The 27,419-nt window shown below is 34.2% G+C and overlaps 1 protein-coding gene across 4 annotated transcripts; it reads left to right on the top strand.

Annotated features, from left to right (window-relative positions):
• The first annotated feature begins 11,082 nt into the window (after window positions 1-11,082).
• On the top strand, window positions 11,083-16,821 carry LOC127805729 (uncharacterized). Of its 4 annotated transcripts, none has more exons than XM_052342480.1 (5): window positions 11,083-11,689; window positions 12,951-12,987; window positions 13,189-13,425; window positions 13,510-13,557; window positions 16,127-16,821. In XM_052342480.1, the coding sequence occupies exons 1-5, from the start codon at window positions 11,391-11,393 to the stop codon at window positions 16,385-16,387; spliced, it is 882 nt and encodes a 293-aa protein (XP_052198440.1). In that variant the 5' UTR covers window positions 11,083-11,390; the 3' UTR covers window positions 16,388-16,821. The 4 variants fall into 4 exon arrangements, with proteins under 4 accessions (XP_052198440.1, XP_052198441.1, XP_052198442.1 ...); XM_052342481.1 differs by having other exon boundaries at window positions 16,063-16,290; XM_052342482.1 differs by having other exon boundaries at window positions 15,364-16,199.
• The last annotated feature ends 10,598 nt before the right edge of the window (window positions 16,822-27,419 follow it).

Here is a 27,419-nt window from a genome sequence, read left to right as displayed (position 1 = left end):
CATTCATTCATTTCACATGCATGTGCTGAAGAACTAGGAGAAAAATCGAAAAACTTGAACTGTCATATGATTGTGGCAACCCTGTTAGAACAGTAGGTTCTATGGCACACACCAAGAGGGGGGTGAATTGGATATTTTAAAAAAAAAACTTGATAGAACTTTGAAATCCTTTTGATGAAAAATTCGATGCAAGTGAGGATTATTGAATTGCTTGAAATAATAAATGAAATAAAACTATAAGCACAAGAGAAGAACACAAAGGATTTATAGTGGTTCGGCTTAACTCAAGCCTAATCCACTACCTTAGCTCCTCACTAAGGATTTTTCAAACCATCCACTAAAACCCCCTACTTAAACCAAGTAGGTCCTCTAGTCCAAGATTAGGAAAATACAAAACCTCCCACTCAAATGGGCCCTCTAGCTACACAAGCTAGGAAGAATAAGAAATATAGAATATGAGAGAATCTAAGAGATGAATCTCTTAGTTACAATGTCTCTCAAGATTAAACAAGACTTAAATGAATGTATTAACAATAATAGAATGAAGCCTTGGAGAGAAAAGTATAACAATGAAGGCACAGAGCACTGTAAATACAAACGAAGATAAACTGTAAGCTCAAATCAATTCATTTCCATCCATTAGCCCTTTCTTGATCTTGTTTGAGTTGTATTTATAGGCTTCCATAAAGATTAAAGAAGAAACTAGCCGTTGGGATTTGAAAAAATAGCCGTTGGAAGTTTTCTGCGAAACACATAGTCGATAGAGAAAATAGGTTAGTCGACTATTTCTTCAAATAAAAACCAAACATAGTCGACAGACAGAAAGTGATAGTCGACTATTTCTAACACAAAAATCTCATAGTCGACAGATACAAAAGCATAGTCAACTATTGTAAAAATGTGAAGAAAATTTTGAATTTTATGAACAAAAATAGTCGACAGATGAAAAGCCATAGTCGACTATCCTTACATGATAGTTGACAGATCCAAAAATAGTCGACAGATGCCATAAATAGTCGACAGATCAAAAACAGCATAGTCGACTATCCTCATGCATAGTCGACTATCCTTAACATCATAGTCGACTATTCTTAGGCATAGTCAACAGAATGAAATACATAGTCGACTATCCATTTTGAAAAAATGAAAACTTAACAAATCCTCATTTCGATTCTTTTGAAAACAAGTTGAGATTATTAAAAACATATTTATTTTGAATCTAAACACACTCAACCACACTTCAACATTTCTCCTATATAAATTTTCATAACTTTGCTTCAAGGAGATTTAAAGATTGCTTTTTTACATTCATGTAAATTGATTAAAAATAAATTTATCCATAAAGATTTACTCATAAAGATTTAGAGAATGATTTTCATATAGTCATTATCAAAACCACTATTTTATTATCCAAGAGTAAAATATCAAACCCCAATGGGAAAGTCTCTAGAAACCTCTTCAGGATACAAAAATAGAAAAATTCAGATAGGAGAAGTTGAGTTCCTGGTGGATCCGATCCTTCTGGAATTTCAAGATTTTGACGTGATTCTAGGAATTGACTTCCTAACCAAATACAACGCTACATTGGATTGTAAAGCTAAGACAGTCTGTCTCAAGAACGGAAACTCGAATGTTAAGTTTCGAGGACAAAAGAGGGTAAGTGAACAGAAATGGATCTCGGCTCTAAAGGCTGAGAAACTATTACATCAAGGGGCACAGGGATACTTGGCTTGTGTCCAAGGGAAAAGCGAGGAACCGTTAAAAATCAAAGAAGTGCGAATCGTTAGAGAGTTCGGAGATGTGTTTCCCGAAGAATTGCCAGGATTGCCACCCCAGAGAGATATCGAGTTTTCGATAAAAATTGTGCTGGGGGCAGGTCCGATTTCTATACTCCCGTATAAAATGACCCCTGCAGAATTAAGAAAATTAAAGACTCAACTTCAAGAGTTGTTAGACAAAGGGTTCATCAGACCAAACATGTCGTCATGGGGTGCACCAGTACTCTTTGTTAAGAAAAATGATGGGAGTCTGAGGATATGTATAGACTATCGGCAACTGAACAAGATAACTGTCAAGAATAAGTACCCACTCCCCAGAATAGAGGAGTTGTTTGACCAGTTACAAGGAGCTAAGGTCTTCTCAAAAATCAACTTGAGATCAGGATATTACCAATTGAGGATTAAGGCAGAAGATGTGCCCAAGATAGCTTTTCGTTCTCGATATGGGCACTATGAATTTTTGGTGATGCCGTTCGGACTAACCAATGTCCCAGCAGCTTTTATGAATACTATGAATCAAGCCTTCAAGTAATTTTTGGAAAAGTTCGTGATCGTGTTTATAGACGACATACTGATATACTTTCCCTCGGAAGAAGAGCACGAGTCGCATTTGAGAGTGGTCTTACAAACGTTATAGAAACATAAGCTGTATGCCAAATTCTCAAAATGTGAATTTTGATTATACCAAGTGGCATTTTTAGGGCATGTTATATCGGCCAAAGGAATATCGGTCGACCCGGCCAAGAAAACAGCTATGAAGAATTGGAAGCAACCTTAGTTTGTTACCGAAATTAAGAGTTTCTTGGGATTAGCAGGGTATTATAGAACGTTCGTGGAAGGATTTTCCAGGATTGCCACACCTCTCACCAAGTAAACTCAAAATGGGGTAAAGTTTGATTGGAACGAACGGTGTAAAGAAAGTTTTCAGACACTTAAAGATAAGCTGACAACCGCTCCAATACTGGCTATACCAAATGAATCGGGAGGATTTGTGGTATACACTGAAGCCTCAAGAAATGGATTAGGGTGTGTGCTAATGCAGCATGGTAGAGTCATTGCCTATGGATCCCGACAGCTCAAGAACCACGAGCGAAATTACCCAACTCACGATTTGGAATTGGCTGCGGTGGTGTTTGCTTTAAAGATTTGGAGACATTATTTATATGGCGAGAAGTTCAAAATTTTTGCTGATCATAAGAGTCTACAATACGTGTTCTCGCAAAAAGAGTTAAACATGAGGCAACGAAGATGGATGGAGCTATTAAAAGATTACGACTGCACTATCCAATACCATTCGGGTAAAGCTAACGTTGTACCTGATGCTCTAAGTAGGAAATAAACCACTTATATAGCTAGAATTATAGTATCTGAGTGGAAACTAGTGGAGGCTTTTAGTTTGATGACGGTAGGAGTAGTTTCCCAAGGAAACTCTGCCTACGCAGCTAATCTCACGCTGCAACCAGAATTAATGAATCAGATACGACAGGCTTACTCAGAAGGCTCCCGAATTAAAATATGGATTGACGAGTATGGGCGAGCAAAGAGACCGGAATTTGAGGTAAGAGAAAACATCCTTCGGTTTCAAGGAAGAATATATGTACCTCGCGTAAGGGAATTGCGATAGGCAATTTTGGGAGAAGCTCACCGATCCAGGTACTTGATACACTCTAGTGCCACCAAGATGTACCAAGACTTGAAGGCTGTGTATTAGTGGTCCGGAATAAAGAAAAGCGTGGCAAGATACGTTAGTCAATGTGACATGTGTCAGAGAATCAAGATTGAAAGTCAAAAACCAGGTGGAAGTTTGCAGCCGTTAGAGATCCCGGAATGGAAATGGGAACATATCATGATGGATTTCGTGACGAGATTGCCAAGAAGTCCTAAAGGAAACGATGCTATTTGGCTGATAGTTGACAGATTGTTTAAGTCTACCCATTTTCTGACTATGAAAGTCAGCCAACCGATCAGCAAGTTAGCTCAGCAGTATTTGAACGAGATTGTCAAATTACATGGAGTGCCTGTAAGTGTTGTATCAGACCGCGACCCGAGGTTCACTTATAAGTTTTGGGGAAGTCTGCAAAAGAGTTTAGGTACTTAACTTAGGCTAAGTACAGCCTATCATCCCCAGACTAATGGCTAATCAGAAAGGACCATTTGTAGTGCCCCACTTTCTCAGGCGCGTTATAAATTGGGACAATTCCGGGACAATAAAATTTTTCTTTTCAAACTTAATTCTAAATCACATCATACCTCGAATCCGTCCCAAAATTCCCAATCATTTTTCTCAAGAGAGAATCATTATACACATCAAATGCGAAAGCAAAGATCGAAACCCGATATCTTAACATTAATCGTAAATAAATTCAACATTCCTCAAAACGTTCAGAATCTAAAGTAGCAGAACTTAAATACATGGACTGTACAACATACATTTCACTCTTCATACACTCTCTGTGCCAAGTGCCGTTTCATGCCTCATTTATCCTCGAATCTGCTACAATCTCCACCTGGAACGTTTGAATATTCCAGGGGCAAAACCCAAGTTAGATGATAAATCATCTAAGTAAAGGTACATAATGCTATATCATGTGTGTATGCAATGTCTTACCTCGTAAGTGTCAATTGCACCCTCATGCTACCTACCATTTTAGCGGCCACCTCTATTGAAGCCAGGGTATAGGTGCACCCTTGGTAAGGCAGCGGTGCTAGTTCATACTCCCTACGGCCTCATATGCGTGTGATCAACGACATCAACGTGTATTTATGCATTTCATAGTCATATCATGTATGCAGTCTAGATGATGGATACATATCAGGACATATCAATATGATGAAAACATTTTCGAGGAACATAAACCACTTACAAACCAAGCATTTTCCATAAACTAACTTTAATTGAGGAGTACCACGTACTTTCTCAATCTTATCGGGCTACCTCGATATCCGTGCATCACCTCGATTTGCGTGCCAACCTCAAAATTTGCACCAGTTACTTCAACTTAAACCTCAAGCATCCTAATCACCATAGGTATTTAAATAAATATTAAAACCTATCTTTCCATAATTTCTAGTATTTTCTATAATTTTCTCTCTATTTCTTCCTATTTTTCCTTAATAATTTCAAATCAAATATTTCTAAAAATATTTTCTCAAATATTTCATTACGAAAATTCATAAAATAATATTCTGGAATTTTTGAAATTTTCTAAGAAATTTTACTTACCTTGACTTAGCATTTCCAATTTCCTCGATATTCGTGCTCTATCCTTGAAACGCGTGCCCGGGCCATTTTTCTAGCCAAAATCTCCGGAATATTACCAAAATATAATTTCTTATTTTTCTAGAATTTTTCCCATCATTTTCCTATTTTCTTTTCTTTTCTTTCTCTTTTTTTCTTTTCTTTTCTTTTCTTTTTCTTTAATTTCTTCATCTTCTTCCTTGCTGCACCCCGCGTCTTCTTCCTCCATGGCTTGCGCGAACCAGCCGTCCCAACCGCCGCCTAGCCCAGCTTCGTCGCACGTCGCCACCCCGGCCAGCCACTGCTGTGGCCATCGACGTCGGGCGCCCCCGCCCATGCGACCACCCCCCGCGGCCGCTGCCTGTGAAAGCCTCCCCTGCTCGTGTCGACCTGCTGGTGCTCGCGGCCATGGTAGCCATGGCCGTGATCGCTTCGTCCGGCCGCTCCCCAAGCCTCCAATGACTCCGCTGACCGCCGCGCCACGACTAGCAAGCCGCCCCTCGCCGCGAACCACCGCGACCCACTCCCCTGCCTTACTCGAACTTGCAGCCATGGCCGCTTGAAGCTTGCGGCTATGGCCGCTTGTTGCTACCGATCGCCTCTCCCTCTTGCAATCTCATTCTCTCTCTCTTTCTCTCAGCTTTCTTCTTCATGTTTCTCCATCGGCCAACTCCCCATGCCTATTTATAGGCAGCGATTGCATGCTCTCCACGAACGTGCATATATAAATGTATATACATCACATTAATTGCTCAACTGGCTTAAATTTTGCTGCATATCCCCCTTAAATCCCGCTGCCATTCTTTTCCTCAATTCTTGCTGCCATAATCTCCCTATTTTGCAGCCGAAATCTCGGCTATTAAAGCTTCACAGAAGCTGGCCACTGCCCATTCGCGCCCACTGCCCACACGCACACACACATATGGCTATATATATAATTATATATTACACTAATATTTATAAGAAACTATTCCATTAAATTCCAATTTTCATCTTATATCACTTGGGCAACTTTCTTATTACAATCATGCCTCAAACATAGATTAAATTTGCATTTTAATACCGAAAATTCACAATTAATAATCTAAATCTTAGTTGAAAAGGACGATTTCACTCCAATGTCCTCACCGAAGTATTGTTTCATCCCGAAACCACTGAAGGGTTACTTATTACGTAAAATCGGAGCCTCCCTAGGGTTCTGTTAATTTTTCGGGAGTCTCCTACAACGATTCGGTTTTACAGCCTAAATAACAACTGTATTTTAGCTATACCGAAAATTGTTCCTGATCCGATTTCTTTTGATACCATAAATCCTATCTTGATACGCTCGTCGAGATCATATAATTTTCCTTAGATAATTTCACTCTGAGGCATTCCCTGCAGTTGATTCGGTACTTATAAGTGCTATCAATCCAATTTTTCTATATCCTAAACCCATCGAAATTACGTGGCAGCTCACACGAACATGGGGTATTACACCATTCAAACCCTAGAAGATATGTTGCGAGCCTGTGCTGTTGACTTTCCAGGTAGCTAGGAAGAGCACTTACCATTGGTAGAGTTCGCTTACAATAACAGCTACCATAGTAACATTGGAATGGCTTCCTATAAAGCCCTGTACGGACGAAAATGTAGATCCCCGATATGCTAGACTGAGGTAGGTGAACGTCAAATCTTGGGACCCGAGATAGTTCAGGAGACAACCGAAAAGATAAAGATCATTCAAGAAAGAATCAAGGAAGCTCAGCATCGTCAGAAATCCTGCGCGGATGCAAGAAGAAGGAATTTAGAGTTCCAATTTGGTGATAAAGTGTACCTAAAGATATCTCCACTAAGAATGGTGACTCGAAGCAACAAGAAAAATGGTAAGTTAAGCCCCAGGTATATAGGTCCGTATGATATAATGGAAAGAATTGGACCAGTCGTTTATCAACTTGCTCTACCCTTGGCTCTATCGAACCTCCATAATGTATTTCATGTATCGCAACTCCGTAAGCATGAGCTAGATCCCTCTCAAGTAATGCCAACTGAAGCTGTTGAGGTTCAAGAAAATATTTCGTACGTTTAGAAATCGATCAAAATTTTGGATCGTAGGGATCAAGTCCTAAGGAACAAGACAATTCCCCTTGTGCAAGTTCTGTGGAAAACCCGGTAAGTGAGAAGATAACTTGAGAGTGAGAAGAAGACATGAAGCTCAATTTTCCATACCTTTTTGAAGACCCTATGAGTGATGAATGATCAAATTTCGAGAACAAAATTTTTGTAAGGAGGGGAGAATGTAAAACCCTAAGTCACCATAAATAAAAATCATAATTTTAAGCCCTAGAGAATTATTAAAATTTTAGTGGGTATGTATAAATTTAGTAGTTAACTTTATTTATGTTTTAATTAAATAATTTAAGATATATAGTAAAAATATCATAATTTTGTATTACTGTATGTATATTTAGTCCCGTGTGTAAGTATGTATGTATAAGTGTATATATATATATATATATATTAAAAAAAATCACAAGATCTGAAAATCGGTGCAGGTGCGCACCATGTTCTGGCCGTGCCTGCAACAAGCAAACCAGGGAAGGGGGGCATTTAATGTAGAATGGCCGTCGGGAATGGCTTCTAGGACGCGTGGCTTTCATGATGGGACAAGACACGCCGAGTTTTAGCTATAAATAGCCGCAATCGAGCAACCCCATTCATCCGAAATTTTTACTTCATAAATCGGTCGATTGGGGGAGTGTTTGAGAGATTTGAGAGTGGGGTTTTGATCCTTGCTTTGTGGACAATATTTCTAGAGCATTTGGTGGCTAACGGAGTAGCGGAGAAGGAGATCCAAGCCTCGCCGGAAAATTGCAGCTTCACCGGAGCCGAGGCTTCATCACACAAATTGAGGTATTTTTGCTATTTTTTTCTCATTTTTAAGGCTGTTTTTGAGATCGAAAGGTCGAATATAGGGGGGAGGCAAGCTTCTTTTGAAGCTTTAGGGTTGGGCAGCGTCATCGGCGGCGAGAAGGCCGCCGAAGAAGACGATCCAGTCAGGCGCGTGGCTGCACGTGCCCGCGAGTGGGAAGAAGGCGCGTGCCTTCCACGTGCCTGCAAGAAAAAAATAAAGAAAAGAAAAAGAAATGAAAATAAAATAAAATAGGAAAAAGTTTTGAAAAAGTTGTTTATGACTTATTTTGTGAAAATTTTTCTGAGAAATGCTAAATTAATTATTTATTTAAATAGTTTTGTTATTATGGAAATAAGGAAAAAATAGGAATTTAATTTAGAAAATTCCAAGAAAATTACAGAATGCTAGAAATATTATTTAAGGAATATTAGTAAAGAGAAATTGTAGAAATTATGAAAAAAATAGTAAAGTAATATTCTGAAAATAAATTTAATGTTTTAGGAGTTCTTGGGGGCAAGAGGATTGGGGAATAACCCGCTCGACATGATTTTCGAGGCCAACACGCTTCTCGAGATAGCTTAGTAATAAGTGTACCGTTTCAAACTTAGTACGGTTATAAATGTTTATCTTCAAGAATGCTTTCATCATATTGACATACTCTGATATATACTCATCACATAAACTGCATACATGACATGATTATGAAATGCATAAATACACGTTGATATCATTGGTCACTCGCATTGAGGCTGTAGAGAGTACGAACTGGCACCGCTACCTTACCAAAAGGTGCCCCCAGACACCCCGGTTTCGAAAGAACTGGCCGTAAGAACGGTAGATAGCATGAGGGGTGCAGTTGACACCTACGATGAAGGACATTGCATACACACATAATATAGCATTATATACCTTTACTTAGATGGTTCATCATCTAACTTGGGCTTCGTCCCTGGAACATTCAACGTTCCAGTCGGGATTCGCAGTGATGACACAGAGGTTGAAGTTGTGTAGTGATGCGAGACATTAAAAAACGAGTAAATATGCCATGTTATATTGAAATATGAATAGTTCAAGAATTATGTGCGTTTTAATTTATCTTCAGAAACTTATGTATCAACTTTGTAATAAATGTCATATTCAGTTATTTATGTATGTAATGCCATGAGCAGGTTCGATTCAGCTTCCACTTTATACAATTGTATTTAACTCTAGTGTGCAAATATTTCGTCAAGCACTAGATAGGTCTTAGGAAATTTTGGGAATAATGTAAAAAATAAATAAATAAATAAGAGCCAAATTTCCTAAGGCATAACACGCCCTGAGTAGGTGGACTGTTACAATATTGCTACCATATCTTGCACGACTGTAACCCCTCATATTTATGTTTATAATAATGATAAATTATTCAAAATATCCATCAAATTTAGGGATTGAGTGATTGAAATTATTACTTAAAAGTAATATGGCGCCATTTCACCCTAACGAATCATAATTTTAATCACTTCACCATAATGAGACCTTTTTTCTAAATAAATTATCGATTACTTATATTTATTCTAATTCTCAAATAGAATAGGATAATTTATAATTTTTTCTAAGATGGTATTCCTGACATTAAAAGTGTTCAAATTTTAGTCTAAGGATTGCAGTCTAATTTTTAGTCTTGGGATGAGTGCCCTTACGTGATTCTTGTCGCTCGTGCTCTCGATTCTAGCAGAAAAGATAAATTGCAGGTATGAAATTTTATCTCACTGTGCAGAACGAAAATCAAACTCATGACATATCGGCATGAATTCGACCTGATCGCTCGACTTATACTCTGGGGGACTCAATCTTGAGATTAGGGAGGATCAGTGTTTGCTTCAATCTAGTCCAATACCAATCCAGAATCGAAAATTGGTCAAGGATTATTAAATATTAATAATAATTAAAATAAATACAACAAAAACATGCAATATATAAATATACATATATGTATGTATTTATAATTGCTTAGATCATATATATAAATATATATTAAAAATAAAAAATAAAGAGTTTGAACCAATTAGAATTAAACTAGTTCGATCCTAACTCTAATTAATTTAGTTTTTACTTTAAATTTTTTATAAAATCCAATCTGAACGTGATTTGATTGTATATAGAGTGAATGAGTGCCCTTAATTAGTTGATATTTTAAAACTTCCAATCCATCCTTCATTGTCATGTTAAATAATGAAAAAAAAAAAAGACTAGTAGCCAAGTTAGGGCACGAGGGGGGACCATGCAAGAAACTTTCAATCTTTTCGTTAAAATGCCAAACAAACGTATCCTTATCTTATCCCTTCTCAACAAGAATGGACATAACACATGAACAAATGCATGGGCTTGTTTCATGGCTACTTAATTCCATTTTGGGATGCGTGAGGCTTTCTTCGCTTGTTTCTATAATTTTCAACAGAGAAGATAAATCTAAATTTGATTCACAATAACTGTATATATAAAATGGATTCGAACTTGAAATTAGAACGCCCACCACTTCTTACTTACCATTAAAACAATCCTAAAGGACTACTTAATTTCATCTTGCATGTTTTGTATAAGATTTGTGGTTCTTGAATGTTTGCAATTTAACTCATGAATTATATTAAATTATATTCCATCATTAAATTTCATAGAATTACAATTTGATTAATTTATTTACTTCAAGGCTAATTAACAATTTTTCACTTGATTAATGATCAAGAGTCTCTCGTCGCACAACACTTGTCATTTTGACTTTTTTGTTTGACCAGATCTCAGGCGTTCATTAACCTTGCTTACATTTATTTATTTCTGCGGACAATTCTACTGTCTATTTGGTCAGCATAATTATTTTTTATTTATTTTTCTAAAACATATTATTTATTAAAGAGTTAAAAATGTAGATATTAAATTAAGTTATTTTTTTATAGTTTGAGTTATGAAATATTTTAAATATTTTTTAATAATAAATATATATTATTAAAAAGTATTTAAAACATTTTATAAAAGTATTTTTATTCTATTTATATATATAATATATTTTTTGATTTTTCAATTTTTATAGGCCTTTAACTTTGTTGGGGGTAAAGTAGACCTTTCACAAGGGTCTCCAAACAAACAAATAAAAAGTTGCTGATTTTTGCACATCGTCATCCTCGTCTTCGTTGTCATCCTTTTGTCACCTTCTTCCTTGTTCCTTCAAACTGTTCGGAGGTGGCTCTATTTCGAGCTGTCTCCACCTTGATCGGATCTTCTTATCATCTATCGCAGCCCCCTTCTGCCCCAGTCTGTACATCGCATTCTCAATCCTACAAAAAATTCAACAACGGAAAAAACGAACAAAAAAAATCCGACCTTTTTCTCGCTATATTTTCTCTCGGAAACCAGAAGAAAAACCCACGCAATCCGCAGCCCATTCATGGCCTGAAACCCGTTGATTTCGTCCATTGGTGGCTGTTCCTGGGTGGGTCGGCGTTAAATGGGCAATGTAACGTCGAACGTGGCGGCGCGATTCGCTTTCTTCCCGCCCGACCCGCCGACGTACGACGTGTACAGAGAAGGCGATGGGAGGATTATCTTCACGGGGCTGTCGGCGGACAAGAATGTCGACGTCCATTTGATCGACACCAAAGGCGGCAACAAGATTGTGGCCACCTTCTGGAAGCACCCTTATGGCCGGTTCACGATTCTCTATTCTCATGGCAACGCCGCCGATTTGGGTCAGATGCAGGACCTTTTCATTGAGCTCAGAGCCCACCTCCGTGTCAACATCATGAGGTGATGCTTATATATGTATCTACATATCTGTTGATTTCGGTTGTATGGATGCTTTGGTGGCTGTTGCTGGGTTTTGTTATATTGAAATGGGGGGTTTTTTCAGTTTGCATCTGAATTTGAATATGTGATTTCTATTATTCCGTGTTTTTGGAATCTGGGTTTTGCCTGATTTTAAATATGTGAATTTCTAATATTCTGTGTATTTTGAATCTGGGTTTTGTTTGTAGTTGATGGTATTTGTTTATCACAGAAATGAATTATGTTTGAGGGAATTGTGCATATTTCTGGTAAATTTTGAAATCTAAATATTTTGGTGGTTTTGTTTTTCATTCTTGTCAATTATGGCAAGGGTTGAATTTTTAATCCCCTTTTTGTGCTTGTTGATGTAGTTAATCTAAATATTTCGGATGTTTTATGTTATATCCGGGTTTTCTAATGGGTTGGTTTGCTTTCAATGGAATTCAACTGGTCATCTGTAGTTGTTCTTCTATGCATGCTGCTCACGTTTTAGACTTTGTTTTAGTTTTTGTACCATGTGCTTCATCCGAGCGCACACAAATGTTTCTTCTACTTCTGCTTTCATCCTAAATCTGTTGCATTTCTTATGCTCCCTTCGGTTTCCTTTTTTTTTTTCAATTACTATCAATGAGCCATACATACTCTTCAATATGCACTAAGTAAACTCACCGCGCACAAACAGTAGCTCGTGAATAACCACCGGCACGGCTGCACCAGGGAAGTATACAACAATCTATGTGTGGGCTGGCCTCAGGGAGATTTGAACCCTGTTCGTAGAGACCAGAATAGATTCGTGCCACTAGTCCAATTACTTTATTCTGCAAGGTCTGTGACTAACTTTTCTTCGGCCTGAAAAGTGTTCCAGGATGCTGAATCTATATTCTTTGAAGGTTTTATTGATTTTTTTGTGACAAGCGATTGACTGGAAGGTTTTACATGCCATAGGAAGTGGCAGGAAAATGTACCTTTTATATTTTTTTCTTTTTTTCATGGACGTACTGTTCTGAACTCTTTGCTTTTCACATGTCAACCGTATGACATCTAGATTAATTTGTTTCAAAATGCTTGGGCTTCTTTGATTATTGCACTATATATTATTAGTGGTTAGAATTATTTGGTTTTTACCCGTATGGTGTTTAGCTTGCTGTTGATATGGCCATCTATAGGGTGTCCATTTGGTGCATTTTAACACCTCTAGAATGTAGTATTTGGTGTTGACAAATTCGTTTTGCTACTTTTGCAGTTATGATTATTCAGGGTATGGAGCATCCTCTGGTAAGGTAAGAGAAACATGAACGATATCTTGGCATGGAGTTGATCTTTGAATTCAAATCTAAATGGCTCTATTCAAACTCCTAATTGAGCCATTTAACTTCCATATTCAGAAGATTCAGGAAAACAAATGGAAGAAAATCATGCTAATTGTCTTCATCATCATTACTATTCTTATTGATAACTAAGCGATCACTGCTTTCTGTCAGCCATCTGAGTTCAACACATACCACGACATAGAAGCTGTCTACAATTGTTTGAAGAGTGAATATGAGATTAAGCAGGAGGATTTGATTCTGTATGGCCAATCCGTTGGGAGTGGCCCTACACTACACTTAGCTGCTCGTTTACAAAGGTTGAGAGCTGTTGTTCTTCACAGTGCCATCCTTTCAGGAATCCGAGTTCTATATCCCGTCAAAATGACACTCTGGTTTGACATTTTCAAAGTAGGTTCCTTTTCTTCTGATCTCTTGTGTTTTAGGCTTTGATTACTCAGTTTTATGTTAAGAAGCCTCTGTTTATATCTTCAGAACGTAGACAAAATACGGAATGTCAGCTGTCCAGTTCTTGTTATACATGTAAGCTCTACTTCATTCATTATCTCTTCTTTCCTTACCAGAAAAATTCCTTGATATTTTTCGCCCATTAGTATTCATGCATTCAATCATACCAAAGCTTTGATTTTTTAGAATGAAAATTTTTTCTTTTCCAATTCGGATCTATATGTCTCTCTGTTTCCAATTACTTTCTGTACTTCACTTCTTGATTGATTTATTAAATATCTTATAATCTGTACATTCTTTAAGCTTTCCTGTAACCGTTGCTCCTGCATCCTTTGCTATAACAAACTACAAGGCCAGGAAATTTGGAACTTTGTGTTAACAGATTGCAATTCCCCTTTACTACTTGTAAGACAGAGTTTCAACTAACCTGTGCAAGGACATTTTTGTCTTTGGGATTGTGTTATGTTCATAATCCAGTGGTTTGAACACATACAATGTAAGTCTTTCTCGCTGCCCTAGTTTGGATTAATTAACTGAATGTATCCATATAGGAGTGAGTGGCTTGGTATATGCTATTTGCAGATGGCATTGTCTTGGCAGATGAGACAAGAATGTGTGAATTCTAGGCTCAAAATATAGAGGATATTTTAGAATCCAAAGGTTTTAAGTTAAGCATATTGAAAACTCTGTGTGTGTGTGTGTGTTTGTGTGCGCGCGCTTTAGGTTTAGTGTCCAATTCAAATATCTTGGATCAATTATCCAAAAGAAGGCATGAATATACTAAGCTCAAGATATGTAGGAATACTTTAGAATCTAGGTTTTACATTGAGTAGCTTGGAAACTGAATTTATAGAATGTAAGTTCTGTAAAAATACAAATGTGGATGATGTTAAGGTGAGATTTGAAAATCAAGTCATCCCAAAAAAAGATTAGTTCAAATATTTTTTATCAATCATCCAAAAAGATAGAGAGATTAATGAGAATGTTACCCTAAAATTAAGGTGGAATGGTTCAAATAGAAGAGTTTATGGATGTTACAACACATGTAGTCATACAAGAAAATATAGTATTAAAAATGAAGTTATTTGTAATGAGGTTGTAGTGACTCTTCTTGAAGATAATATATATGAGACATAATGCAAAATGGTTTGATCATATGAGAAGAAGACCAACAAAGACTACAATAGATTAAATGGAATAAATCTTTAGCAAAAGAGTTAGAGAAAGAAAGAAAAAGTTGGAGTCTTAGGTATAATATGAGGTATAAGGGTCTTACAAAAAATATGACCATATATAAAAATGATTGGCGAGCTAAAATTCATGTAGCTTACGCCACCTAGTTGGATTAAGGTTTGATATGTTGTATAATCCAATGATTTCATAGGAAGAAATCATAGGATCTGTCACTATCCTTGCTGACCTCAACACTCTTCTTATGAAATCATTGGATTTGTCACTATCCTTACTGACCTCAACACTCTGCTTCTTTTGCTACTGTAGTTCATTTTCAATCTTATGGCCACTTCAGTTAGTGAAAAAAAAAATGCTACACTAGCTTTATTTTCGGCAATGTATTTTGCACAGAGAAGTGTTTGCTGTTATTTTTTCGGAAAAGAGTGTTTTCCATGTCTGCAGTCTTGATGGCCATGGCACTGGAACTGAATATATAGTTTTTCTTTATCACTATTCGGAATCTACCAAGTTTCGTTATTGGCATCTGTAGAATTTGCTTAAGTAAATGGGCATTCCTGTTTCCTAATGCATGAAGCTCCCAATTTGTGAGGTCGGAGGAGGGGGGGCTCGTATTTGTATGTAGCCTTCTGCATTGCTTATACTTACCTTAACCTAGGATTTTAAACTCTATGCATGGAGAACTTCAAGGATGCAGTTCTAGAAAGCAAATGGAGCAGCATGGCAGCCAAGCAATGATCTTGTTGACCATTATCCGGAGGGCAAAACAATGAAACTTGACTGAACCGTCTCCGTTCTGAACAATCTAAAGAATGGCTCTGTTACAAGCCGAAATTACAATGTAATATTAATATTCCTACCAGGACCGTAAGCAGAGAGGGGAAAATATTTGGGTGCTTGACATCGGGATGTTGTAGTATGGAAATGTTGGAGAAGAGAAGGTAAAAGGACGGATCTCACCACGTATTGTGGCCTAATAACACTTCTTTACGAGTACGTCCCTGGTGCATGAGACTCCCCTTTTTACAACGGTCAAGGAAGGGTCATATTTGTATACAGCATTCTCCTTGCAATTCACTTCGTTCGTCCCTTCCTTTTGTTATTATTCTTTTTTCTTTTTATGCAAGTGAACACGCCTTATCACTGCTGATTCAGGTTACCAAAAATTCTGATGAGATGGTAGAGCACCACTAGGTCAAAACCTGGTGAATGGGGTAATAATATGAAGATGCAATCTAAACCATAGCTTATAGTCCACTAGAACTGAGCTGTGGACTGATCGGATTACTTGATTCTGCTTATATCTTTCTGAACTTTGGATAACTTTTTTCTCTTCTTTGAAGAGGGAAAAGGGAGTTTACATGGTATCTTGCATGGAATTGCTTTCAGGGATGGAACTGTTTCCCATGTGGCTCATGTTATTTTCCCCTTTCTGTGGCCGAATCGTTTCCAGGGAACGAACGATGAGATTGTCGACTGGTCGCATGGGAGGCGACTGTGGGAGCTGTCAAAAGAGAAGTATGATCCGCTGTGGGTAAAGGGTGGGGGTCACTGCAACCTCGAGACCTTTCCCGACTACATCAAGCACTTGCGCAAGTTTGTCCACGCAATGGAAAAGCGCTCGCTGGCCAAAGAAAAGAAGGCCAACCTCACCCCGACATCCAGCCTCACTGAATCCATGTGCAGCAAGTGCTTAAGATTTGGAAGAAGATGACTGACTCTGTCACCGGCTTGGTTTTTCCCCTTCTGTATAGTGTGATTGATCCATTGAACTCAGTGTTGGCTTGCATGCTCTAGTTTGCTGGAGTTTGGCCAGTCATCAACTTCTTTCGGCTCGGCCGGGCTTGCCCTGTGAGTTGATGTGAATAACATGCTTCGGTTCCACGCCCTAGCGCATGATGCCCACCTCTCCGCTTTCAATATTTCAACTGGATCCGACCCGACCTCTTGTTGAAAAGCTTAGCTTAGCTTGACCCGAGTTTCAATTGAGGTTCTTGTGCAAATCGTCAATGATTTCTTGGCCCTATTTTTTTATTTTAATAGTAGAAAGAAAATATGATCGAGATAGAAAAATAATTGACGAGTTAGAATTTACATGTAGTAGTTTACATCTCCATTAAGTATATAAAACTTTAAGTCTTTGTCTCATCTAACTATGTAATGAGTTGTTTAATTAATACTATGAATCATGTTATTGGTATTTTTTGGGTTACACTTTGAATTACATAATGCATCACCAATAACAAAAATATTCCTTGCATCGCCTCATTATCTTGAGTAAAGGGTATTTTAATTATGCGTCTCACGGCGTCTTATCGCCTCACCTTATCACTTTAAGTAAAGGGTATTTTAAATATTTTGGCTAAATTATATAATTCAAGGTGTAAGTTATGATGTACCAATAACATTTTCCTAATAGTATTACGTTCTTATATTCTTAAAATTTTATTATATTTTATTTTGTACTCGCATATTTTAAAAATTACTTTGGCCTCTTTTCTCTTAAATGATCAATCTTTGTATTTATACTAAATTTTAGAGATGCACTGTATAATTTATTTGGGATTATCGATCTTGCACGGTTTCCCGTCGTTCATATTCTCGATTTCGACATATACAATAAATCGCAAATTGAGACTTTATTTCATTGTGCAAGACAAATAATTAAACTCATAAATTATTGATGCAAATTCTAACTTATTGTGGTCTAACTATTTGAGCTACGCAAGGTATAATTACTTGAATTTATTTAACACTGCTCTAATTAAGTTAAATCCTTTTTGAGTGGGCTGGGTCACCTAATCCAATCTATTGACCCGGGTCCAGTTACCTCTGCTCTCGGGCTGCATATATGTGATGGGCCGTACCGAGCCTTGCCTTGCCAGTATCAATCAGTCAAAAAAATAAATGAATAAAAAAAAAAAAGAGTTATGCTGCAGATTAAAGGGGATTTGTCACCTGTCTCCTCTGCACATAGGAGATCATGGAGGTCCCACCTGTGATATGCCCCACACCTGAAATTTGTTCCATCAGATCATCATCATGACGATGATGCCATCAGATCATATATATATATATATAATTTAAATAAAAAAAAATCCCTACCATATGTTTGGGTTTGCTGCTATATGAGGAGGAATACGCCACAAAAGAGACAATAATATGAGGTAGACTACAACTCATGAAACCTAAAGTATAAGCCTATATACTATGAGTATGAGAGTGACAATAATAATATGGTTTGTATTATTAAACAATAAGACTTTTTATACGATTTCATTTTATTTTTTGCTGATAGAGATTGTGTTTGTGATTGTGTTGGTGTTGTGCCCACAATAAATATCATATTATTATATTATCAATTTCTTCTTCTTTTTTTTAAAGCTATAACCAAATGAGTCTTGAAAAGTGATACTTGAGCGGGGACAAGGAACCCTTTGATGGGACACCAAAATGCCAATTGCCATATGCCACCAAACATTGTCTTAAAGAGTAGAGTAGAGGAGGCAATTGTGAATTGTGAATTGTGGCCCTCTGACCTGATGTGCATCATCGGGCGGATTATTATAAAATTTATAATACTTGGCTGGTTTGTTGTTGTCTGATTGTGACCTTTTAATAAATTTAATTCAATTCGATAATCATTATAGTTTTTTTATCAATTGGGTCATTTTAAATTGTGAGTTCAGTCAAACACTATAGTTTTATTCATTCAAAAATTTTATTTTAGTGATCCAATGAGTTATATAACATAAATCTATTCGACCAATTTTGACCTTAATCAATTTAAAATTCTTAAGAATCGCAATTGTAGACTGTGTCTAGATTGAAGGAACACCCATAATTGTACTTATGAACTTATAATTATTATTTTTTTAATGAAAGGAGTGTCTCTAAATAAAAATAAAGAACATTGATCTTAAATGTTAAAAGTAAATTACAAATTTTTTTCCAAAATAACTCAAATCATAGAGGAGTGTAATTCTCTGATTACCCACTAGTCCTTTCATTGGACAATTAAAATATGAATGGCATTGACTTCTCCACACATCCAAAGCCATTTTAAGTGAAGATTTTTTAGAGATACATATATATATAAGTATAATTAAATTTTAATTTCACTTATATTATATATGAATATAATTATAAAATTACAACATATATAAATTTTACTAAGAATAATAATAAGTTAGAAGAAAAATTTATGATCTACATATAACAGTAGTTGAACTTAAAATTCTAAACGTTAAACAAGAAATCTCTAAATTTTCATGGCTGTAGGGGATATGTGTATATAAAAGACGTTAATTTTTTTTTTTAAGGGATATATAATGAGTTTTTGTTTGAATTATGAAAATGACTAAAAGATATCAATTTTTTTTTTATGTTTTTTAAGTGATGTTATGAAAAAATGGTGGTGATTGTATCAAATTAGGGTGATTACTTCTAAGATGCGTATTTCATGATTACTATTTAACGGCGTTTTAAAATGTTGGAAATTAAAAAAATAAAAATTATAGGAAATTTGTAAAATTTATAAATGTTGAAAAAAAGAGCTGAAACGTGAGAAAATGGCATCATTTTCCAAAATGCGAAGAACTATAAAAATAAAATGTCAAAAATTTAGGGTGTTCATAAATGCTGAAAAAAGTGCTAAAAAGTCGAAAAGCAAAATCAAATTATTGTTTAAAAGTGGGGGATTTGAGGGAAAAAATGCCCAAAATTAACAGCATTATATATATTAGAAAAAAATGCTAAAAATGTCATAATCCAACATGACTAAAACACCATTGTTTTTAAAATGTGGGGACCTAAGAAAATAAATGTCAAAAAATTTCGGCCCTCATGAATGCTAAAAGTCACTAAAAACACCATAAATCAATATGAATAAAACGGCATCATTTTTTAAAATGTAGTGGAATTGAGAAAATAAAATGTCAAAAATTTATGGCATATATGAATGTAAAAAAAAAATGCTTAAAATGTTGAAAATAAAGACAAGAAAAACAACACCATTTTTAAAAAAATAAGGGGAACTGAAAAAATAAAATCTCAAAAACCTACAATGTTATAAACACTAAAAACATCATAAATCAACATAAGCAAAACATCATCATTTTGGTATGTCGATTCCATAATCTTGCAATACCTCATATCTTTTTCCTCCTCTCCCGCACCTCTCAGTTATCAAAACCTAAGATGGATCTCTTTCTCTCTATATGTGTGTATTAACTATCTCTTTTAGTCTCACAATGGTGAAGTTATTGTCACTGTACATAATGTTATTGTTGATCATCCTTTTAGATTTTACACGTATCCTAGCTAGTTCATTCATATTTCTCTCTAGTAGAATGTAAATGATTATTGCCTACAATGTAATATATTGTTGGTATATATTGTCTAGGGTTTTGGTTGATGATTTGGTCACTCAATAGTTTATTTGGTGATTAGGGCTTAATTTATTAGGGTTTTTGTGATGATTGCCTTTGTTTTACTTGCTCAATTGTAAACCATTAATATCATCTGAAGAATGTATGTTGGATCTTATGATTGATCCAACCTACAAAAATATGTCATTCATTCACCAATTATCTGTGATAGGGATAGGGTTGTTTGTCTTGAGCTTGTAGTGCATGGAATTTGCTTTCAGTGTGAAATTTTTCTTGAGGGTGACATATGTGCATGTGTATCAAGGTTATCTCTATCTTTGTCTGTCCATAATGAATTTTAGTCTCAATGATATGGATGCACCTTGCAAAGTGGATTCACTTAAAATAGCTACAACTTAAATGACACCTTTTTATCTCTCCCTTGTATTTTGAGGAGCATTTAACACCAAGAATAACCCTTTTGGACAATTTTTTTTTAAGGGTACATAGCAAAAACAACTCAATTTTTTTTTTAAATTTACAATTTTATCTAATTGTTTAAATTTTAACAAATTATATCCTAATTAGATCAATTTAGTGTAATTTTATCCAATACCTAAAATCGATTTATGAGACATGTATCATTGCTGACGTGACATAGTACGTATCACAAAGATAAAAATATGAGTGAGACCCACATGTACTCATAAGAAAAAAATAAAAAAATAATGCTCAAGTTAGCCATTTCATTTTTTTTATTATTTTTTATGTTTCCCTTATGAGTATATGTGGGTTCCACTTATATTTTTTTATAACACATGGTGTGTCACTTCAGCATTGACACACATTGTAAATTAATTTTAGGTATTGGATAAAATTACACTCAATTGAATTAATTATGATATAATTGTCAAAATTAAAATGATTGAATAAAGTTTCAAATTCATGAAAAGTTTTGAGTTTTTTTTTTTTGTGTGTGACTATTTTCCCTTTTTTAAAACATTTGTGAATTATAAGTTGAATTATTTTCACGAGGCATGAATTTTACGAATAGATTGTAATCGAGACCAAATTAGTCGCTATACCAATTATGTGAGGTTTTTCAAATTATGATCTTGAGATTGTGTGTGGTTGTTTTAATTGAAATAGAATTGGCATTGTTAACAAAATTAAAACATTGTTAGATAAAATTAAAAAAAAAACATCTACCACTATAGTTAATATTGCCCAGATATGAAAGTCCACTAGTTTATTTGGTTTGTCTTAATTCAAAGTGACCAAATTGGCCTTAGGGCCAAAGTCTAATAACTTTATTTAGCACTCTATCATAATGTTTATGTTGTACAAAACATGATTAGAATAAACCAAACTATAATTTTAAGGTTTGGTTTGACTATTAAAAATGATTCAACATCTACCTTAAATTTTATGATTTTGCTTTTAAAAAATTCTTTCAGATTAGAAAAATTATTAGTAGTTTAGGTAAAGTATTTTCTATTATTTTTGTTAAATTTACCTATCGATTCTTAAAAAATAAGTCACGTGACTTTTTATCTGATATTTTCTAAATATATTTATCTTTTTCCCTTTCTAGATAAGCATGTCTTAGATCTTACAAATGAAAAAAAATAATGCAAATGTCTTCTAGTACATTTCAAAAAATTTAATAAATAGTTTGATAAAAAATTTAAAATATTTTTCAGCCTTATTTTGATTATTTCATATCTTAATCTAAAAAGTATTTCAACTTTATTTTATTCATTTTAACAAATGCTACTTAAAAAATTATCAAATGATTTCTCAAGGAAGAAAAATTATATGAATCATTGTGGTTAAAGCCTAAAATAATTATCATATTCTACATAGATTCTCCATAAATTTAACCACTTTCTATCTAATTTCACCATTCTATCCCTATACATTTCTTGCGCCAAATTATCTTATTTCCACGAGCAAGTCAAGGGCTATCAACTAAATCATCTTCCATATACATGTACACAAAATGTGTCACACATAGGACTATATAATATAGTACTAGAAAAAAGTGTTTTGTGCTCTGATCTCAATTTTTTTTTATCATTGTTCTTCAAAGATGACCATGGAGGAAATTAAGGTAAGTTTCGAAGCTGAAAATGATAATTTTTCAATGAGTATTTCAATAAATCTTTAATTTTTCTCTCACTATGCCTCTTAAAGTGGTATAATTTATCGAGTTTTAAGAGTATTTTTTTAGTTACATGACTTTTTGAGTAGTCACTAATTTAACTATCTTGAGTAGTTAATTAAATAAATTGATGTCTATGTTGCAACTTTTTAAAATGGTTTGATTTTGAATATTCACTTTGACTTTTTTTTATATTAAAAGAGTCAACTTTTCTAAACAATTTTTCACCAATTTTGAAGATGCTTAACCCTAAGACTAGTCACATTTCTTTATAGAATGTGTAGGTAGACCTAGTAAAAGATCAAATCATATTAAATTGTCAAATAAAATTCTACTCAAAGCTATTTGTGATTAACTTTTAATGTAAGGCCTTTACGCTTTTAGTTATATGCTATTATTGCAAGTTTCCAACTAATTTTCTTAAGTAGGAAAGGTGTCTTTGATAAAAATAAATATATTGGCCTTACATAACAAATATAAATTATAAAGGGCCTCCTTGAGAATCCTCAAATATAAGGGGGTTAACTGTAATTTAAACTAATTATTGTAATTGTGTCCTTAATAGTTAAAGTTCAATAGTCATGCATGCGCACAAGCAATGATTAGATTATTTGGTCGGTAAGCATATTTTATAAGAGATAATAAGTTATAAGCAAAAATTCTATGCATAATTTTCATATAAAATAATATAATTTATCATAAAAATAAATTTTTATTTTTATTTTTTAATATATGAGATTTTACCAACTCTAATTGAGTAAAAAATTATTTGTTACATTATTTTTATAATATTTTATTTACAAAAATTTTAAATAAATATATATATATTTATTTACAGAACATGCGAAGCAGCATTAACAAAAGGTAAAGATTTGCATGCTCGCAATCCTTTGATTGGACTACAAAATATGGATTACATTATCCCAGCTTGTGCCATGTGGGACCCACACATCCACTTCCAAACATACCAAGTAAAGTTAATTTACTTTTAAGAGAGGCACAGTGGGGCCCTTGAAGTTGTAGCATCCAATTGGGTATTTTTCAAATTATATAAAAACTTAAGTTCTTATCTGCATTCATTATTCAAAAAAAAAAAAGAGTATATTTTTTGCATAATTATATGAAATTTTTGGCATTCGTTTTCACTATTTAGAAAATAGAGGACCCATTTAGTTATAATTTCTTAGTCTTCTAATTAGTTTGTACTTATCCTTTGTTTGGCAGAGTAGAATGATTGCGACAATATTAAGAAGGCTTTGGAACAATACAATTTATTGGCTTCCAAACCAACAAGCACATAATAAGGCTTTAGATGGTTCTGATTGTGGTGCAACTGAAAGAGGAAAAGAACATTTAGCCGAAAAAAAAAACAAAAATCCAATTATAAAAGTGATACCCTCATGATGGGAATTTAATGTTAATTTAAGAGAGTGTTTTTGGCTGTTTAGGTAGCGCTAAACTGGAAGGGGTTTTTATGGCTATGGGGTCCAAAAATGATTGTTTTAGGGGCTAAATGGCTAATGCTGGCCTATCAATCATAAAGAATATCTGCTAATGAGGATAAGAGATTTGCTTCAATTCTTTCTATTAAATCTTTAAAATATAATAAGATGGAGTGACGCTCAAATGGCTAAAGTTTTGAATCAGCCATAGCCTAACAATCACTATTGTTATCAGTAGATTGAGATAAAGTGACTGTCTTTCATCAATGGCTAAATTACACCATTAAGTTTTAATTTTAATTATTATTGTCATTATTATTATTAGATTTATTTATTTTTTTATTTTTTTCACCCTCCATTCATTATTTGATACTTATGGGAGCGGGAATTAAGGTAAAGAAAATATTACAAAACTGAATAATAATTATTTTAAATAATTATGTTTCATATATATCCTCTCTCTCTCGCGTGTCCGTGTGCGTGTGCGTGTTTTATTTATTATCTTCCTCCTGCATGTGAAGTTGTCGTTTCTTGCGGCTTATTAAAAGGAAAATCCCATGTCTAGGTGTCGCCATCAGAGATGGCAGCCTTTTCTCTTCGTGTGGGTCCACTGGAATATCAAATGGGCCATCGGGCGGCCGAAAATGCTGATATCAGCATATCTACAGGTACAAATGTACAATGCAAGGGTGTCCAGCAACAGCAGCATTTTGTCAACTTCTACATCCATCCATCGAACATGATATATTTTTACACGTAATCTTCAAATTTCTTTCTCCCTAATAAGCTATTAAGTGTGCCCTTAATAGCTTTGTTGACGTGAGATCTAAAATAAAAGATTATTGTGGTAACGAGGTGCGACTCTCTAGCCATGAATCAAAATTATGACTTTTTTTAAGTTGAATTACTATCTTTGGTGGTGTTGATTATCTTCTCTTGATTTATTTGTTTTAATTTTTTTTTTTTGAATAGTTTGGTTTATAAATTTTGAAAGATATGATAATCTAAACCAAAAATATTGTATCCAAAAATTATATCTTGCAGCAAAACGTGTTAATTGATAAAGTTTTTAGGTACGGAATTTATGTGTAATTTTTATATAAAAATGAAAGTATTTGGACTATACTGACATAATTAGGCTGTTCAAAACCTTATACTGACATAATTAGGCTATTCAAAACCTTTATCGACCTTTTGGTTTGATCTCGGCCCTATGTCTGTTAACAGTGATGATCATCACGTTTGTATTTGTAGCACTGCGCCCATTACAAGTTCCATCGATATTTAATATAATATTTAATGAGAATTTTGTGGCACCATACCTCTGTCAGAAAGCTTTATTAGCACTGGATACCGTCTCATCCTACTACAACATTCAATGGCCTACCTGCATGTTAGGGAACCCCTTATTTCCTCTATATAAGCCAACTTGCGCTCACAACCCAAGGTGTATTCTTTTTAACCTATCGACCCCCTACCAACTTAATCCTTTACCCATTTTACCATCAAAGTGTTTTGCAAATGTTGTCATCTCTTATTTCGATCACCAGAACCAGTTCTGACATCTTAGAATCACTTATTTGATAACCTTTTGGGTCGGAAAGAACAATATTTATTTTAGAGTGTGTTTAATAACATGAAAAATGTCTCATCTAAGAAATTGAATTTCATCTTTGATGTTTGACACACTATATTTTTCATAGAATTTAATTTCATGGTACAATTATTAAAGTATGTTTTTAGTTCTTTTCCATGGAAAAATCCATCTAAGGAAGTGATTTTTATTTTCCATATAAGTTGAAAAATATTTTTCTTTCTGTCTAAATACTATCAAACACATCTTTAGTTGATATAAACCTTAGATTAGATGGAATTGGAATTGAGTTTTTTAAATTGGATCAAAGACCAAGCTAGACCAGTGTCGTTTAGTTTGGTCAAATTGAGTTCAATTTGAACATATATATATTTTCTATTTTTATATATATTTCTTAAAATACTAAAGTAAGAGCTATATAAGTACAGAGGAGTGAAGATGGTATGATTATTGAGCTGGCGGTGGAGATGTTTTGAGTGGATGGTGATGAGTGCTTTTGAGTTTTTTTTTTTTTTTTTTTACGATTTCAAGTTATTCAAGCAATTTTCGAGCTTGAGCTTATCTTGATTTTTTTTTTTTGGGTAAGAAATGAGTGTGGGGTTTAGTCTCTTAATGGATCATTTGAGTTTTATTATGCTTGAAAATAAAAAAATAGTCATGCCATAAATATTGGTATATTACGTGTTTTATTTTGTAGATAGATTGAAGAGTCAACATAAATTATGATAAAATCACATGAATAGTCAAACTTGATTTTCTCACTAAGCTAAAAGAGATAATTGGGGGTATGGACTTGGGCTTTGGCTTGGGGCTGAGCCTACCTTAGTACTTGTTTGAGTTGTATTGAGTCATATTTTTAAGTAAATCTAACCATTCATATCGTTATATTAGATCTCAATTTAAGATTTGAACTAATTTAAGGTTTTTTTGAGAACTTAAAAGTTCATCCGAGTGGAATCACATAGTAGTTTCTTAAAGTTGTTATAATACTCCAACTTATTGATTTGCAAACACATTTTACATTTTAGTAAAATACATATTAAACTAGTAATTAATATAATAAAAAATATTATGTAGACAAATTAAATAGTAAATAATTTTATTATTTTTATAATTTATTTAATTTTCGATTCAAAATTAGAACTAAACTGAAGATCAAATTCTTAAATGTCCAAATCAGAACCTATTTAGTCTTAGATTAAATTGAATTTTTTGGTTCAATCTTCCAATCAGGATTAGAATTTAAACAACCCCTAATAAAATTACACAAATAAATATGTGATATAACAAATTTTATACAAAAAAAAGTCAAATAAAGTTGTTATTATAATTTTTCATACAAATTTATATAACATCTCATGGAAGGAACTAAAAAAGAAAAATCCTTGTGCATAGTTGCTTGAGTTGTGTTTTGCAAGGCAAACTTTATGAGTGCATTGTAATTAGTTAAAAAGGGAAGTACCTTCATTTGCAGGGTAACCCACTTTTCATCATCAATATACAGTTTGGTTTTAGAAATTGTAGTATAAATAAATATATATATATGCTAAAACTTAAAATTTGGATTTAAAATTGCTTGAAACCCAAATTAATCCAAATGGGTACAGCCCTACATGTATTATGTATTAGACAATCTATTATATTAAAGGGTGGTCATTCATTCATCTATGTTGAGAAAGTTTTCATACGCTTTATTGGGTAAAATAGAAAAGGTAATTCCATTACCATTAGCTTGATAATAGCAAGTCATAGGGGCCCGGGGGGGTGCCAATTGCCAATTCCTAAATTTGTACTTCCCTTAACATGGGGGCCAGGCCAACCCATCAAGTTATATTGAGATTTAAAGGTAATTTTATGATTAAACATTGTGTTGTATTCTTAATTATATATTTTTCCAATCATATCCAAAACAAAAAATAAAATACATTTATATCAAATAAAAAATTTAAAATATAATGTTAAAAGATCCTCTATCCATCCCTATTCCCTATCTTCTTAATTTTGGATAGAATATACCTATTTTTCTTAATTTAAACTCATTTCATCATGTAGTGGTGGTGGTGGGTGGGTCCTCATGCCGTTATAAGTAAAAGGATAATCACTCCCTCCGTCCAACCATTAAGAATCAAGAAATCATCTTTGGCCATAAATTATTTCTAAGAAAGAAAAATTCTCTG

This window comes from Diospyros lotus, chromosome 7 (genome assembly GCF_014633365.1).
Source record: "Diospyros lotus cultivar Yz01 chromosome 7, ASM1463336v1, whole genome shotgun sequence".
Classification (NCBI taxonomy): domain Eukaryota; kingdom Viridiplantae; phylum Streptophyta; class Magnoliopsida; order Ericales; family Ebenaceae; genus Diospyros; species Diospyros lotus.
Note: the sequence above shows the minus strand (reverse complement) of the source record. Positions and strands in the feature narration are given on the sequence as shown.